Raw genomic sequence first — 17,124 nt, 5'->3', positions numbered from 1 at the left:
CACATGCAAACTTGAGTTCATCTATCTTAATTTATTTGTTGAAAATTATAATAGTTGGAGATTGGATGCTATGATCCACGAGCTTAGTACGAAATTGAGAATGATTGTCGAGCGCAATTTACTAAGCAAAGTTCAGAAAGACTAATGTTATGGTTCTGATCTACAGACACTTAGATGAAACTATTGTTTGGACTATATTCATGAGTAGAGAATCCCCACATATTATGGTGTATACTCGCTAATCATTTTCATCATCAAAAGACTATACTCTTGCCTGAAGTAAGGACAAGTAGATTCTATTATGGCTTATGTAAAATCGGAATTAGTCTTAAAAAAATAGACAAATGCGATATATGTGTTGGATCTAGGCATTGGTGGGGCACATGTAGTGCAATAAGCGTTGTTGTTGTAGATGTAAATAATAATGCACCAGCATATACTAGTATGATAAAGATCAATATTCTCAATGTGGAGTTCGTTGCTCAACTTCCATACTTGGGGCACATCTGACCAAATAAATCATATTAGAATATGATGGGAGTACTGATTTCTGAAATATGCATTATGATCATTTTTTTGTCTTTAGTTTATTAGTTTATTGGATCTAAATCATCTTATTTCATATTCTCTTGTTATGAACCATATTCGAACTTGGATTATATTTAGTTTATGCTATAGACTATATTCTTACGTGACTATATATTCTAAATAAATTATTATAGTATTCTTTGGTGTTTATTTAACTTGCTGAATTTTATTTAGTACCTAAAGTGCTAAATATATATGACTAGAAAGATCCCTGTATTGTAAAATTCACGTAGGAAAGGTCCCCCTCCTATTTAAGTTAGTGAGAACACCTTTAGATCTTAGTTAGGCTAAGAAATAGAAGTAAACTACTAATACTACCTTTAATTTACTAATACTACCTTTAATGATTTATATCTTATTAACCATAACTTTTTACTTCTATCTCTTCTCTCTCTTTTCTCTCAATCTGAAAATCGTTCCTTCTCTTCCAACTTTCTTCTCTCTATCCTCATTTTCCTGTCTTCTTCATTTATTACTGTCTTGGCCTGCAATATTACTGTCTCCAACAGTAATATCACTGTCTGAGACACTAATTTACTGTATTTATTCATTTTATCGTCTTGGCCGGCAATTTTGCTGTATTCGACCGTAATATTACTGTCTCATTCAGTAATATTACTTTTTGGGACAATAATATTATAGTGATATTAATGTTAGGGACAATAATATTTAGTAATAGTACTGTTTGGGACAGTAATATTACTGTTTCGGCATTCACTATTACTGTCTTAGACAATAATTTTGTTGTTAATAAGGTAATCTAGAGAGATAAAAAAAATTTTGGAAAAGCAAAAGTCAACGCCGGAATCTGGCCGGAAAAAATATTTCAGAGAAAAAGTCTTAAAAATATTATTTCAAAAAATTATGAAAATGAGGGTTAATGTTACATAGTTGTTCAAATCTGGGGTCAATGTGCAATATTGATAAAGTTAGAGTATAATATATGAAACTGATAGAAATTATATTATGAGAGTTATTTTAGACAAAAGACATGGAGGTAAATTCATTTGCGAGACTGTTTTTTATGTTAACGTATATGCAGTTAAGTTACTTGTCATAGACATATTTGCCATTTGCCCCTCAAAATATAAAGTACTTTTATTATGTGTTTGTTTTTTTTATTTTTTTCATTATATTAAATATAAATTTGAACACCCTCTGTAAAAATTCCGAGTTCACCACCTCCGGCGTGCATCCGACAGTTATATATATCTTATGTTACATGCATGATTAGTTAAGCAGGAGAGGGTAACCAAAAAAAGAAAAAGAAAAAAAGGCTCCCAGAAAGATTACTGAATTTGCATGGCAGTTGACAACTAGCATATTTTGGAAGCTGCCTCGGTGTAGAGTCACATGCTTCGGTTTTAGGGTTTTTTTTGTATTCTTTCTCCACTTACTGTTACTATTTAACACAGTCCCATCTATTACTCTTCTGTACCACCGAAACTCAACCAACAATAATAATGGAGTACTCCTCAAAGATGTTAGCTCTCTTTCTCATTTCCATGCTCTCCGTTTCAGCCTCCGCCTCTCGGATTATCGAAAAAGACTGTGCCCCTAAAACCCCCTCCGTAAAACCCCCTTCCACTATCCCTAAATTGCCCGTTCCACCGGTCACTATCCCTAAGCTGCCCGTTCCACCCGTCACAATTCCCAAACTACCCCTCCCACCCGTAGCTGTCCCTAAACTGCCCCTCCCACCAGTAGCTGTCCCAAAACTGCCCCTCCCACCAGTCACATTGCCCAATCTGCCATTGCCGCCAGTGGCAATCCCCAAACTGCCCCTCCCACCAGTTGGAATCCCTCCAGTGCTGGACCCACCAAGCACCGGAACATCCTGCCCGCCGCCACCCGGGAAAGCATCAGAAAGCTGCCCGATCGACACACTGAAGCTGGGTGCATGCGTGGATCTTCTAGGTGGGCTGGTCCACATTGGATTGGGAGATCCAGCTGTGAATGAATGCTGCCCGATAATATCGGGGCTTGTCGAGGCTGAAGCTGCAGTATGCTTGTGCACAACTCTTAAAATCAAAGCCCTAAACCTCAAATTATATGTCCCTATCGCTCTTCAGCTTCTTGTCACCTGTGGCAAGTCACCACCTCCCGGCTACGAATGCTCTATCTAGATTCCACTTCGGTAATTCATTATTTTTTCTCTCACATATGTATACATAATTTTGCTATTATGCGCATGAAATACTTATTACATCATTGTAATAATTATACCATTTTTTTTTGTTATGCAGGTTTGCTAGCTAGATGGATTGAAGAATCTAAATCGACATGAGAGGATGTCGGGCTCGCATGCATGGGTTTCGTTTTCGTTATTTGCTTGTTCTCTTCCAATTCTTCATTTTTAATTTTTAATTTATTTATTTTTCTTGTTGGAATTATTAGTTGATGTTTGCCATTGTTTGGTCGACACCATTTGATTGTGTAAAAGTATGTCATATTGTTCATGTATTGTTTAATTTGTTGAAGAGAAAAAAAGCAAGTAATCAAAAATATTGATGTCTTATTTAATTTTTCGGTTATAGCTATTCATTTTCTAGTCTTTCTAAGAGTACGTTTAGATGTACGTAAGTTGTTGTTAGAATTAGGTAATTGCATTATATTATATTGTGCCATCAATAGTTGATCGAGAAAAAAAATGGATCGGACTTGATACAATCATCAATATTAAGTCGCAAATGACAATATTCCGGCAAAATGATGATATTTTTTCGAATGCTAATTGGATTTCGGATAAGGGTACTAAATAATCAAGGCACGTGCGTACGAGAACTCAAGCAGTAAGCTTAGCCGTAAACTTAAGCTTGGTAATAAAAGAAATCTAATGCAATCTTGGAAATGATATTTCATCCATTGAAATAGTAATAATATCATCACATTATAAGAAATAGGAGATGGAAGGCCACAAAATTAATGATGGGTCATCATTCGGACCGGACGGCCCGATAGAAGACGATAATCGGATTCCACTAAAAAACTGACATGTGGACATATTAGAGCGAAAGTACAAGATTGCCCCCATTATATATCTTAGATTTCTTTTAGCAATATAATGTTTCCTGCGATTTAATTACTTGTATTTCTCCTTCCACCTTCATCGTCTAGCTCCTTTCTCCGACGCCCATCGGCGGCTCTATTCACGGGATAAAATAACTATTACCTATTTTACCAATTGTTATTGTACAATCAGCCTTGATAAAAAAGTTGGATGTTGAACCACAAAAAATGTTCCTAATTATGTCGGCGAACTACGAACGAAACTTAAACGAAAGTCACAGACAAAGAAATGAAATATCTTAGTTTAAGAGGTTTTACACGCGTGTACTGCTTTGAGTTCTTACTGTGCCATTAATGGAGGTATATGGTTAAGAAGGTGAGTTTAAGAAATAAACATAAATGGGGGTATGTGCATGGTTAATTAAGAAGGTGGGTTGAAGAAATTCTTTATGAGTTTAAGAAGGGAATCATTTATTTTTTACATAATTTTATTTCTCCTGCAACTTTGAATATATAGTTTTACTTCTTGAATGATGTGTTGAATTCAATCAGTACACGCAACATTCCTTCATCAAATACTTGTCCGACCAGAGGATGGGGGACCTGAGGGCGAGGGATTTCACATTTTGGTAAAATTATCTAAACTTATATAATTAGTTAATTCCAGGCGTCACGTCTTCAGTGGAAATCCGGTTAAGATCAATTAACGTATGGTCCGTCTTGAGTTTATTCTCATTAAGGAATCCAAAATAAGCAAAACGTCTTCAACTTTTTCAACAATATAGATGTAATGCAAATACATACTACGTACCACAGGGCTACTGAAATGTGTTATGGCGTAAAAATCGAAAAATTAGATGATACACCTAATTATTTACACACGGTGAATTTGAACTACATGTGGATCTAACTCCCAGTAAACATGTATCTCTCATCCACACATACAGGTATATTTATGCATTCTTAATTAATGTATGGGTAAGGATCCATCCTCAATCCACACGTACCCACATGGATATACATATATATATATATATATATATATATATATACACACACACGTTAGATCTTATAAATAATGTATTGTTGCTGACATTGCATCTAAAATTAGACCATTAATTAATAATACTAACTGTGTCAGTTTTGATGCATCGACCTGGAAACGAAAAAGGAGAAAGCAATAAGAAATAGGGTAAATTCCGAAAACCCTCGTGAGCTTAGGCTAAATAACGAAAAACATTCCCACCTATTCGTAATTACCAAAAAACCCCTGAAGTTTGTTTTTGTCTTACACTAAACCCCTTACAGTGTGATTTTTCACGGATTTTTTTTTTTTCTTCAGGGAATAGACTTTACACAATTTCATATATTTTCTTTTATTCCTCACAAGCTAGGTATAATATACTGTACATATTTTTTGTTAAAAAAACTCGATCAACAGTTAGTTAGAGGGGGGTTTTAGTTATTACGGATAGGTAAGGGTGTTTTTCATTATTTAGTCTAAATTCACAGTGATTTTGGTAATTTACCCTAAGAAATATATAGTACAATGACTGCACCTACCTAATTAACTATGTTTTATTTATAATAAATATAAATTTGAGTGATATTATATATATTTGAATAATGAATGTAGAAACTAGGATACAAAATTCCTTAAAGAAAGGTTGGACATATGCATGGGTGATAAACCTAACGTGTGGGGACAATTTCTGTGTCATAGAATTAGGGGCACATGAACTTTGTTTGTCTCTGCCACTTTAGAATATGTGGTGCCTGAATTTACACTTGCTTATCTATTTTCTTATCCTTTTCTCCTCTTTTATTTTTTATTTTATTTTATTTTTTCTTTATTATATTATCTTATTTTACACAATGGAATCCAATGCAATATTATTTTGGTAGAGCATGCATTTTAATGCCTTAAAACCGTAATCCAAATATATACCAGTAGCAGTAACTATTTCGTCTAGGTTGCAAACAATTTCAACCATGGTTCCAAATTTTTGTGTAGGATATTTTTTATAGGACTATTGTCCGAAGTACAAGGGTAAACACCATAAATAACGGAAATACCGATGCTACACCTGGTGAATATAACCATGCACCCTAATTGATAAGATTCCCACTACGGGTTCAGTTATGGCCCATGGGGTTATAAAATAAATTAAAAAGGACACATGTCAAGAAGAGAGCTACCCGGTGAAAATCATCGGATGTAGCATCGTATTCCCCATAATTAACCTCTGTGTTAAGAAAAAACTTGCACAAAATTCCCCAATTTTCTTGTTATTGCGTAAAACCCCTTATGTTTCATTTTTTCTTGTATGAGATGCCCTTTTTCTGTTAATAGTTAACGTTGTCAACTATATATGGGATTTTATGCATTTGTTTTTTGTGACAAAGAGTGATTTTGTACGTGAGGGTTTTATGCAAAATAAATTTATTCATCTAAAACCCAAATTATGTTCTTAAACTAAGTCTAGCACATTCTATCAATGGCAACATGAAAATAAATTTGTGGGGGGTGGGGGGGGGGGGGGGGGGGGGGGGGGGGGGGGGGGGGGGGGGGGGGGTTACGAATCATGATTTAATTTATTAATGTACTTAAAAAATTTGATTTACTAACATACATATTTACAATACTAAAATTAGTAAATATTTATATAATTTATTATTAATTAATTATACGAAAATAATATAAATAATTTAAAAATGCATTCCAACTTCAATCTCTACAATCATTGTTTTTTCATTTTTCATATTGTAAATTAATAAATGTATTCAACTTAATTGAAGAAAATAATTTGAATTTTAAATAAAAAATGAATTGATTTTACTCAAATACGCCTTTTGTTGCAAAGAACATGCACCAAAGCCTCCCCATATTACAAAAAAATTGCATAAAATTCACTTCATGGTTAAGAGTGTAAATTATTTAAGGAAATGAGAAATTCATGCAAGAAAGAATAAAATACATGAAAGTTTACACACTAAGAAAAACACAAGGCCTTTTTATGTTGTTGACCCAAATTAGGAAAAACAAAACAGACAAATATGATTCTTGAATTGTTTTGTGAAATTAATATGGGACAAAAGACATTAGACTTCTTCACATAAGTTTTTACAAGGATTTTTCTATCGAGATCCGTAATGTTGGGCATATCCATTTAATTGGTCTATATTGGGTTTCTTGGTTCAAAGGCCAACTAGGCACGTCAAAATAAATAATAAATATGTAAAAAAAATTAAAAAGGACTTAATTTCACTTTGCACCCTTGAAATGTGAATTTTGGCAATTTACATTCTTGAAACTTAATAGCACTTTGCACTCTCGAAATACAATAAATAATTCATACTGTACCATAAATTGAATATTTAAAACATAATGAAGGTAATTTCATTTTTATCGGTTTTTTTATTTACAGGGTGCAAAATAACAAATTAAATTATTATGTAATTTCTTCCAGCCCCAACATAATTACGAGCGTACGAAATGCGAAAAAATAAAAATCACATCGAATTACTGGAAACTGTTATAAAACAAGGGAAAGACAAGAAGAGAGCAAGTGTGAGTATGCATTGTATTCTTGTTCAAATGTATCTCAACTCCATACAATGATATCCCTTTTATAGTATAAGAAAACCATTCAAAAGGTCATGAGTTACAAGGGAATGAATGGCCTTAACATCCACCATTATCAGCTCTATTTACACACACTAATGATTTTGTAACTTCTATAGACATCCACCATAGGTTACATAATACTCCCCCTTGGATGTCTATGACTATTGAGATTTGAGAGTGTGATACAGGCTCGTTAAAACCTTGCCAAGAAAAACTCATTGCGATAAAAACTTGGTCGAAGAAAAAAGAGTACAGTGTTGGGTTATTAATCACATTACCCCTGATGCTGGCAATAGATCGTTAAGCCTATACACATTCCAATATTGTAGATCATGCTCCCCCTGATTTCAGCATGAGACATTTGAGTAAGATCGCCGATGTATGGATTTGCAAACTCGTTATTTGATTGTCATCAATAACTTTCAATGTCATCTTTCTTCTTTAAGTCTTGAGTACTTTAGAAATCTTCAATAATTCTTCGGCCACCTCCCTGGATATAGCCAAAATCTCGTTGGTGCAATCGGACAATATTATCCTCATATATTAGGACCACGACCTTCATTATCTTCTCGAGAACGGGAATATATTTCTTATGTCCAAAGATTGGATAATCATATGTTTACTCAATGAATGAGCTTTATCATATATAAACAAATAATGGATAAATATTTCATTCGACTAATGCTCGATCTATAGATCAAGGCAAAATATATCCTCCTAAGATATTTTCACTTCGAATTCTTTCATCAAATAATTGATGATCTTTGTGAGCTCTTCATGAGTCTCCACAAGATTTAATTCACCATAAATGATAATGGAAATCAATTTATTTGACTATTCCTTTTGCAAACAAGGTATTCACTAAGGTAAATGGATCATTCGTAGAGTCTAACTCATGAGATCTCTTATTATATGCTTCAAGCATTTTCAAGTCTTTGAAACAAAAAGTTATGATCCATATAAATATGTGGTAATTGCATCCATATGGTGCATATGAAATAATTTTGAATACCATAACTCGATTGCATCGAAAATATATTTTTCAAAAGGTATTCAAATGTACCGCAATAATTTTACCCACTTTTGCACTAAAGGCTTTCACAATTTTATGTGTGATGACCGCAAGTCAATGTACAATTCATTTCATCAATAATTTCAAATAATCATGGTCAATTGCATTTGTGAATGCATGTACTAATGAACAATTAGACGTCGACATCAATTAAAATGATACGAGCTTCAAGCTCTTCATATTATAAAAATAATTGTACATATAGTTATTCGATAACATCTTTGGTACTCCCCATATTTCTTTATAATCAATTAAGAGCTCACTATTTCACTTTCACTTTCCGGTACCGGATTCTCTTTAGAGAATTATATTCATATAAATGGATATTGTAGCCTTTGTGGGTACGATCTCTTGTAGAGATTCATATCTTTTCATGTACCATGTATTTTCTCTTATAGAGAATTTTCTTGCATCAATAAAGTTTTTCATAATACTTTATATACTTGAGCTCATTATTTATTTCAATAAATCCCCTATATGGACAAAACGCGCGCTTTTGAGTTTTACAATGTGGAGGGAGTATTGAGGACTACTTGTCCACTTTATTTTCAAACTCAATATATATTAACAAATTCAATTTGGTACATAAATATTCATTTGAAAAGAATTTTCAATTCTTTAACATAGTATATCGGTACAACAACAAAATTGAGAACTAATGGTCTCAATGCCTCTCTATTCACTTAAAGAGCAAGCTAACCATGATTTATTTGCCAATCAACTGTTTATTGGCACATAATGGTTCGATTTGAAATGATCTCGGTAGCTACCGTGTAATCATCAATGATTTTCTCATCCAAATATGAATTTCCTTTATGCCACCATAGTTGGCAAAAATTTCTCAAATCATAGTAATGGATATTGCTGTTGAAGCGTCCCCCAATATCGTCTTTAAGAAGAATCCTTTCATCGAATGAGATAATTAATATGATGAGAGTATGATGCTACTAGCGCTAGTAGACTTTAATTGAGCGGTATTCACACCACTTATAAGGGTGTTAATCATTCGAACCAACATATATATCTTCCCCTCTTATATGTATAAAGTATAATTGGTTAGCTGTGTATCGTAATCACTTTTCACCCATTTAGCGATTCACGATGCAATCACAATGTGAAATTTATCCTTATAGGAAATTCGTTTATAAGCCTTTCATAGCAAAATCTAATGAGCAATGTGTCCTTGGACATTTTCTCTTGCACTCATTTGCAACATATATAATAATTTCAAGTTGTTATTTTGTCGATAAATGCATCTAGCATTTTACTCATTAAAATTGTTGCAAATGAATTCTTTTTTATTTTCATGCACAAATTTAGATGAGACAAAGATCATTTCATATAATTCACGCCGTTATACAAGAACCGGCTTCTTATCTCCCCCTTAACGGTGGGAATATTGTCTCATTAAAATGGCAATTGACAATGTATGCCATAGAAATATCTCCCATTGGGGGTGCAAAATATTGCATAACATAGATAATAAATAAACCATGTGATATAGCATGTTATCTAGATGAAAGTGACTGATTTTGAGAATATAACAGGTTCGGAACATAAATGATCAAATTTCAAAAGTTTGAAAATTCAGGGACCAAACCATAAATTTTGAAAATTTAGGGACCAAACCATAAATTTTGAAAATTTAGGGACCAAACTGTAAATTTTGAAAATTTATGGACAAGGCTACAAATTTTAAAAATTCGGTTGAAACAGAAAATGCTGAAATATATTCATAATTGCAGATGATGAGAAGAACGAGCTGCATATTCTAAAAACAATTTGGACTGAATCGTAAAATTTTCAAATCCGGGGGACTAAAATGAAAATTTTGAAGGAGTAACTGTAAATTTTGAAAAATGAGAATATGCAGAGGGTTTGGAATACTAACAAAAAAATTAGATCCCCTTTTTTTTCGTTTGGTTTGAAATTTCATCTCATCTAGATCAATAAAAAAATTCATGTACATACCTCCATAGATATGGATTTGGAGTGAATTTGCAACTTTAATTGAATTGGTCAATCTCGTGACTTCAAAATCAACGCAATTTTTTTTTTGCTTTTGTGTTGGTGCTTGATAAAGCTTATCAACATGCTTTTATCTTGAAATGGATATATGACTAATCATTTTTCATATTTCTCATCTCTCTTCCACTTGTAATGATGAGATAAAACTTATAGTGAATAAGCTTGAACACCATGATAGCTTTTCATGTCAACATATCTCTTTGAATTTTTTAATATTGTTGTTTTCACTTTCAAAGAATAACAACAAGTGAACGAGTTTTGTATTAGCTCACAACTCGTAATATAGTACGATATGCTATTAAAAATCTATACTTTGCTATTACGAGCGCAACTTGAGTTTTTATGTTGTCACTTCATGATCATAATATAGATCAAAAAAATTAGACAATATTTTCTCTTACAATTCTTCATTATATGTATCTTCAAGACACATATATCAATATGAAATATTTTACATGTCGTTTTCAAAACAACAAAGCCAAGATTTAAAGAGAGCAAATTATGGAAATGATCAAATATCTATCTCTCTTCTTCTTCATAAGTAACTAGATGAAATGTCACTTTTACTTATGTGTTAAAGACACATACCCCAAATTAAGTACTCGTTTCTTGAAAATTAACAAATATTTTGCTCGGTGTCTTCTAGACACATTTTCATTAAGAAATATTTGGCTTGTGTCCTCAAGGCACATAGCAATAACACAAATATTTTGTGATATCATGGGACATAAATGAATCTTTAAGTTCAATGATCGAAAGTTTATAGTTATGTTCACTCTTGAACTATCAAAGATAATCTTTAAACTTCATGATATTTTTGATATCATCGTATCACAAATGAATACTCATTTTGAGTACATATATACCATTCAAATCTCAAGGATTGAGTTTGATTGCTTAAAATTATGAACTCGATTTGAGCCTAAAGGCTTCATATAAATCATTTTAGTACTTGATATGAAATAATGGTACTATAATTAACTCGAATTTTCATATATATATATATATATATATATATATATATATTTCGACTTGAAATTATGCCGATGATTCCCGGGTAATAAATCCACTGAAGCCTATGTTACAGACTTTTGTCCACAAACTGAATATTTTTTTCCGAGAACAATATATTATTCTATTATCAAGGTTTGAGTTTTATACCTTGAATTTATGTACTCGATTTGGGCCTCAAGCCTTTATAATTGGTACTTAATCGTAAAATAATAGTACATTGAGTGGGAAATACCCATTAACTCAAATATTCAATGTTGATTATCATCACTTAGACCTTGAGTCTAATGTATTTAATTGAGACTTATAGTCTTCAAATTTAATCTAGGCCTCAAGCCTTCTTATTTGATATGCCTCCACATAAGCTTTCAAGCTTTCATATTTATGAACTTCGAGTTCTTTTTTGATTGATGGAGCTTTTCAAGTTGCATAAATAGAGAGCAAGTAGTTTTATTTTAATATATCACTCAAATCTTCGTGTCACTTGATTGCATGTGCTCGATTTGGGCTTCAAGCCTCAATATGTAATAAAAATCGTAATAGTACTTCGATCATGAAAGAATAGTACTACAAATGGGGAATACCCATTAAGTCAAATGCTCACAAGTCTTATCATTTAGACTTATATACAATCGAGATTTCTAATCTCATATTTAATCTAGGCTCTAGGCCTATAATTGTCCCTTTTGTTTTAGAACGTCATGTTCCTCTCATAAATTCGCACAAGGGATAGCTCTGACACAACTGAGTATTTTAAGCATATATCTCTCGATCGAGATCCGATTTTGATGATTCTAAATGTTCCGAAAAGCCAACAGAAAATTCTACAAGTTTTGTATTTTGAATGTTTTAAAATTCAGACAGTATCAGGTCCACAACAGACATCGAAGTATAGGCTCGTGAATTACACAAAAACTCACCTACAACAAAATTAAGATGATTAATATTTAATCAATTTAAAACATCAATAAAATATTTGAAATCAACTCCCTTTTCTTCTTCTATGTTTGAGAAGTAATTATCTTCTTTGGATCATCTTTACTCGAAAATTAAAGTACAACAATCGTGCTGATAACTTGTTATAAAACAAGGGAAAGACAAGAAAAGCGCAAGTGTGTGTATGCATTGTATTCTTGTTCAAGTGTATCACAACTCCATACAATGGTGTCCCTTTTATAGTACAAGAAGACCATTCAAAAGGTCATGAGTTACAAGGGAATGAATGGCCTTAACATCCACCATTATCACCTCCATTTACACACACTAATGATTTTGTAACTTCTATAGACATCTACCATAAGTTACATAATAGAAACAAAATTTCTCACTAAATTATTCGATTGATGAATTTTTTTTATATAATAATTAGTGAAATATTTGGTAGAAATCTTTGTAAGAAAATATAATTTCAACAACTTTATACCTAAATGTCCAAAGGGTATTTTCTATTCTTTTTGAATTTTTTTAAAATATTTATTTTGTGAAAAAAATAATAATTTAATACATTGACGAGATGTATATTTATTTTTGCACTTTATAGTTTCGAAAGGTTTGATGAAAAAAAATTAATGTGACATTTCACATCCTAAGAAATACCATTAAAACATTAAATTATCTTCATTACTAGCTTCCAACATTTATTCGGGGTGCATTATGCATTATTCATTGTGTTTGAGGGTGCAAACTACTATAATATTTTTGAAGAGTGCAATGTAGCTATATTTCAAGGGTGCAAAGTGGGATTAAGGCAATTCAAAAGTGTAGACAACATGTTTTTTTTTTTTTTTTCTTTTTCTTTTTAGAATGCTTGAAAAAATACATGATTAATTTGATTTGTGTATTATTCTTTCATAAATATATGCACCTAATTATAATAAGTGATATATGTCTCGTTATAATCTAACCAGGACTTCTAATCTACATATGATTCTATGATAATAATCCTAATTATACTAACATCCCTTCTCAAACTCAAGGCGGGTGATAGACCAACTTGAGAAATTGTTAACTAAATCATAATGACATGCCTTCCGATGAGGTGCGTAGCGTCAGGGAGTCCTAGCGCTTGAAGGTGTGCAAAATTTCTAAGAATTCCGATTGAATAGATTGGCTAACAACGATCTTGATGGTACCTCTATCATAATGTTGATTGGAACATCGTGTGTCCAACGGTGAATGTAGGACAACAATGATTTATGGTGTTTTTTCTTAGAGATCTAAGCACAATATAAAAAAAGAAACACTTAAAACAATATTGTCTATCAAAAATAGATTCACCTGTGAAAAGTAGTGATTTATTATGTTTCCGTCTCCACGGAACCGAACAAAAGATGTAGAAAAATGAAAAATAAGACTGCAAAGTAATATAAGAGCAAACGTTTATGGTGTTTTCCTTTGCGAGGAAAGCGCGCGGAATAAAAAGAAACACCACAAACAAGTAGCAGTGTAAAATCCAAAAGAATATTGATTTATGGTGTTTCCTATGTTGGTATAACCGAACAAAAAATGGAGAAATACCCAAAAGACCAACATATGGCTCTGATGCCATGTTAGAATATATCGAAAAAGTATCATGATCAATTTGATTTGTATATTATTCTTTCATAAATGCACCCTATTTATAGTAAGGGATATATCTAAAATTACAATCTAATCAGAACTCATAGTCTACATATAACTATATACTAATAATCTTAATTATACTAACATCATCCTTTCGGAGAGAGTATATAACATGTTCTGAGTCATTTACAAATACTATATCTTTAATTGCATATATTGAATTTATAATACTACCTCTAAAATTCAGGCAAGAATACTTGGGTCAACAAAAGTTGGTCTAAGAAGTAAGGGGCGGTGATGCAAAAATATTTGTTTTTTGAACTAATTCGCAGTCAACTGTTTAGGGGCACTGCACTAGATAAACTTTCATTCTAGCACGTCATGAGATATGTGTAAATCTAAACATAAGCCATGTGTTGCAAACTCTACCTAATTGGAGAGGGGATTTGTTCTCGAGTTATTTATAACACCGTGCTCTCTTGTTCCCCTAAGAACTCCTAGTCCAACAATTTGCTCTGCACACACAGGTTTTCAGTTCTCGATGAGTGAAAGATTTTTTCCCGGTTTTGTGTTGTATGTTTCTATAGTATAACTCATTCTATAGTAGTTCGGATTTTGGTCTCTAACTATTTGTTTCACCGGTTCGTTGGTCTAGTGTCCAGTGCTAATTCTCGTCTTTTTCTAGAAGAAACAGAGGCAACGTAGACCTATGTGGTGAGATTGAATCATTGGGAACCATATTTGAATGAGAATGTCGTGTTTCGTTGATTAGAAATCCACCGATTTGTGTGCTTCTGTTCAATACTCCTTTGATTTGATTTTGTTGGATTCATGTCGCTTCGTTTGCCATGTTTAATTCTCAAGTCGAAACGCCTTCAACAACAGCTAGTATGCAGAAAGTTGTGTGAGCTTGGTATATAACAATATTTTTTCGAGAAGGAAAATTGACATTTCTTCTATTATAATTTCATTTTCTTCTTAACTGGAGTTTGCCCAATAGAAATCTGCAATCTTTTCGCCCTATAAGCCTTGGTAATTTTTCTGGGAAGATTTTGTCTAAGATCCTAGCCACGAGGGTAGGAAAAATTCTTACGCTTCTTATTTCAGATGAACAAGCTGGATTTGTACTTGTCATGGCTCAAGAGCTTATGTACGGGGGTGTGGGGGTGTCTCAAGTTAGATATGGCCAAAGCATATGATTGGTTGGAGTGGAGATCTCTTATCCGGGCGAATGTGGTCATTTGGCTTTTCTCATGCCTCGTGTGATTTGATTTATCGGAACATTTGTAACATTTGGTACCACGAAATGCCAACAGTATCAGCGTGCGGCGATGGGAATTTGTGTGGTGCAGCCCCGCTGTTAAACGAGGTACGTGGCATAAGAGGGAGGGGACAAACCCTTGTGATTACAAGCTGAATACGGATGGATCTGCCACGAATGAGGTATGTTCTAGCGGTGGAATTATTCGGAATTCGACAGGAGCAATTGTGGTGGGTTTCTGTTCATTTTTTTGGGGTCAGTACTAACAATTTTGTGGAATTCTTAGCGGTTGTGGTAGGTGTAGCACTCCCCTTCTAATCGGGCCATAAATCGAACCGGTTTATCGGAATATTCATTTATATAGCGGAAGCAAAAGGACCTATTTGTAATTATTAAAATTTTGGAGTAGGACTAAAAAGTAAATAAAAAATCTCTTATTTAGTATGTTTAAAAGAAAACCTGTGATTTTCGAAAAATTTCTTAGTAGTACTTTAGTCGACTACTGTTTCGTTTGAAAACAAGTTTCGAGAGGAGGATTTTTAGTTCGAGTGGTACACTATTCCAAACTATTATTTTATTTTTGGTTCATAGAGAAATCAGTGTTTTGAAAGATATTTTTGGTGGAGGTTTTGAACACTATTAGTAAGACGTAAAAATAACTAATTAGGTCAAATCTACGCCTTTTGAACTTTGTTTTAATAAGAAACCCGTGTACAACCACTTACATACTTGGGGTTGGCCCGCTTACGTGAAGCGGTTAATGGGAGATAAATTGGATGGTCGGTCCGACTTATGCTTCTCTGTGGGGTATTCCAGGAACTCAATGAGATACTCATTCCACTATACTTCTGAGACAAAGTTGTTGGCATCAAGGAATGCGACCTTATTGGAGAAGGAATTTATATTTGGTAGAAACACAACATGGTAGAACTCGAAGAAATTCGAGAACCACAAATCGTTCAACCAACACAATAAGAAGATGAGCCAGTAGAACAACCCACTGAAATACCTCCCGAAACAATTGTTCGTAGATCCGTAAGGATCCGGAAAAGAGCTGCAAAAGTTGTCCCTTCTTGTAGGTAGTCAAGATGATCTTCACCATGGATGTGATTCAAGGACCTTTAAGGAAGTTCTATCCGATATAGACAAGGGTCATTGGCTTAACACCATGAAATTCGAAATGGACTCCATGTACTCCAATAATGTATGGACATTGGTAGATCCGCCCAAGGGAATCGTTCTGATAGGCTGCAAGTTAAGTGGATTGGTCCATAAACGTAAAATTGGAGTGGATGGAAGATCCTGAACAAAAAAGCTAAGTTGGTGGCAAAAAGATATACTCAAGACAAGACGTTGGCTATGAGGAAACCTATTCACCAGTCGCTATGCTTAAGTCCATTAGAATTATTTTAGCCACAATTGCGTGGTATGACTACGAGATATGGCAAATGGATGTGAAAAATTTGCTCTCCTCAATGGCGACGTTGAAGATAAAACTTATATGTCACAACCGGAAGGTTTCATATCTTCTGGACAAGAGAAAAAGGTTTGTAACATCCGATTTGATACTATAGTTAAAGAGTTTGGTTTTGTAAATAATCTAAAAGAGCCTTGTATGTACAAAAAAGTTAATGGGAGTACCTTGACGTTCTTCGTACTTTACAATTTGACATACTACTTATTGGGAATGATGTAGGGATATTTCAATCAACTAAAGTACGATTATCCACACGTTTCTTTATGGAGGATATGGGAGAAACATCCTACGTATTGGGAATACGGATATATTGAGATAGATCAAGAAGTTAGCTTGGATTGTCCCAATCCTTGTAAGTAGACACAATTCTGAAATGGTTTAGCATGGTAAAGGCCAAGAAAGTACTCCCATAGAATGTCTCTCTCCAAATCCATGTGTCCCAAAACACAAGAGGAAGTGGAAGAGCAGCATAGGATACCATATGTTTC

At 33.4% G+C, this 17,124-nt stretch overlaps 1 protein-coding gene and 1 long non-coding RNA gene across 2 annotated transcripts; one reads left to right on the top strand and one right to left on the bottom strand.

Annotated features, from left to right (window-relative positions):
* The first annotated feature begins 1,820 nt into the window (after positions 1–1,820).
* LOC105949814 (uncharacterized) lies at positions 1,821–3,093 on the top strand. Its single transcript, XM_088824509.1, has 2 exons — positions 1,821–2,725; positions 2,835–3,093. Exon 1 carries the CDS (start codon positions 2,052–2,054, stop codon positions 2,712–2,714), a length of 663 nt encoding a protein of 220 aa, XP_088680635.1. The 5' UTR covers positions 1,821–2,051; the 3' UTR covers positions 2,715–2,725; positions 2,835–3,093.
* An 8,627-nt stretch (positions 3,094–11,720) lies between these two features.
* On the bottom strand, positions 11,721–13,800 carry LOC148767523 (uncharacterized). Its single transcript, XR_016033996.1, has 2 exons — positions 13,614–13,800; positions 11,721–12,256 (listed from the first exon to the last, which is right to left on the bottom strand). It is a non-coding gene; the product is annotated as an uncharacterized LOC148767523 (long non-coding RNA).
* Between the last annotated feature and the right edge of the window lie 3,324 nt (positions 13,801–17,124).

The sequence above is a fragment of the Erythranthe guttata genome, chromosome 10, assembly GCF_056151865.1.
Source record: "Erythranthe guttata isolate IM_541 chromosome 10, IM_541, whole genome shotgun sequence".
In the NCBI taxonomy this organism is placed as follows: Eukaryota; Viridiplantae; Streptophyta; class Magnoliopsida; order Lamiales; family Phrymaceae; genus Erythranthe; species Erythranthe guttata.
This window is presented reverse-complemented; position numbering and strand designations above follow the sequence as displayed.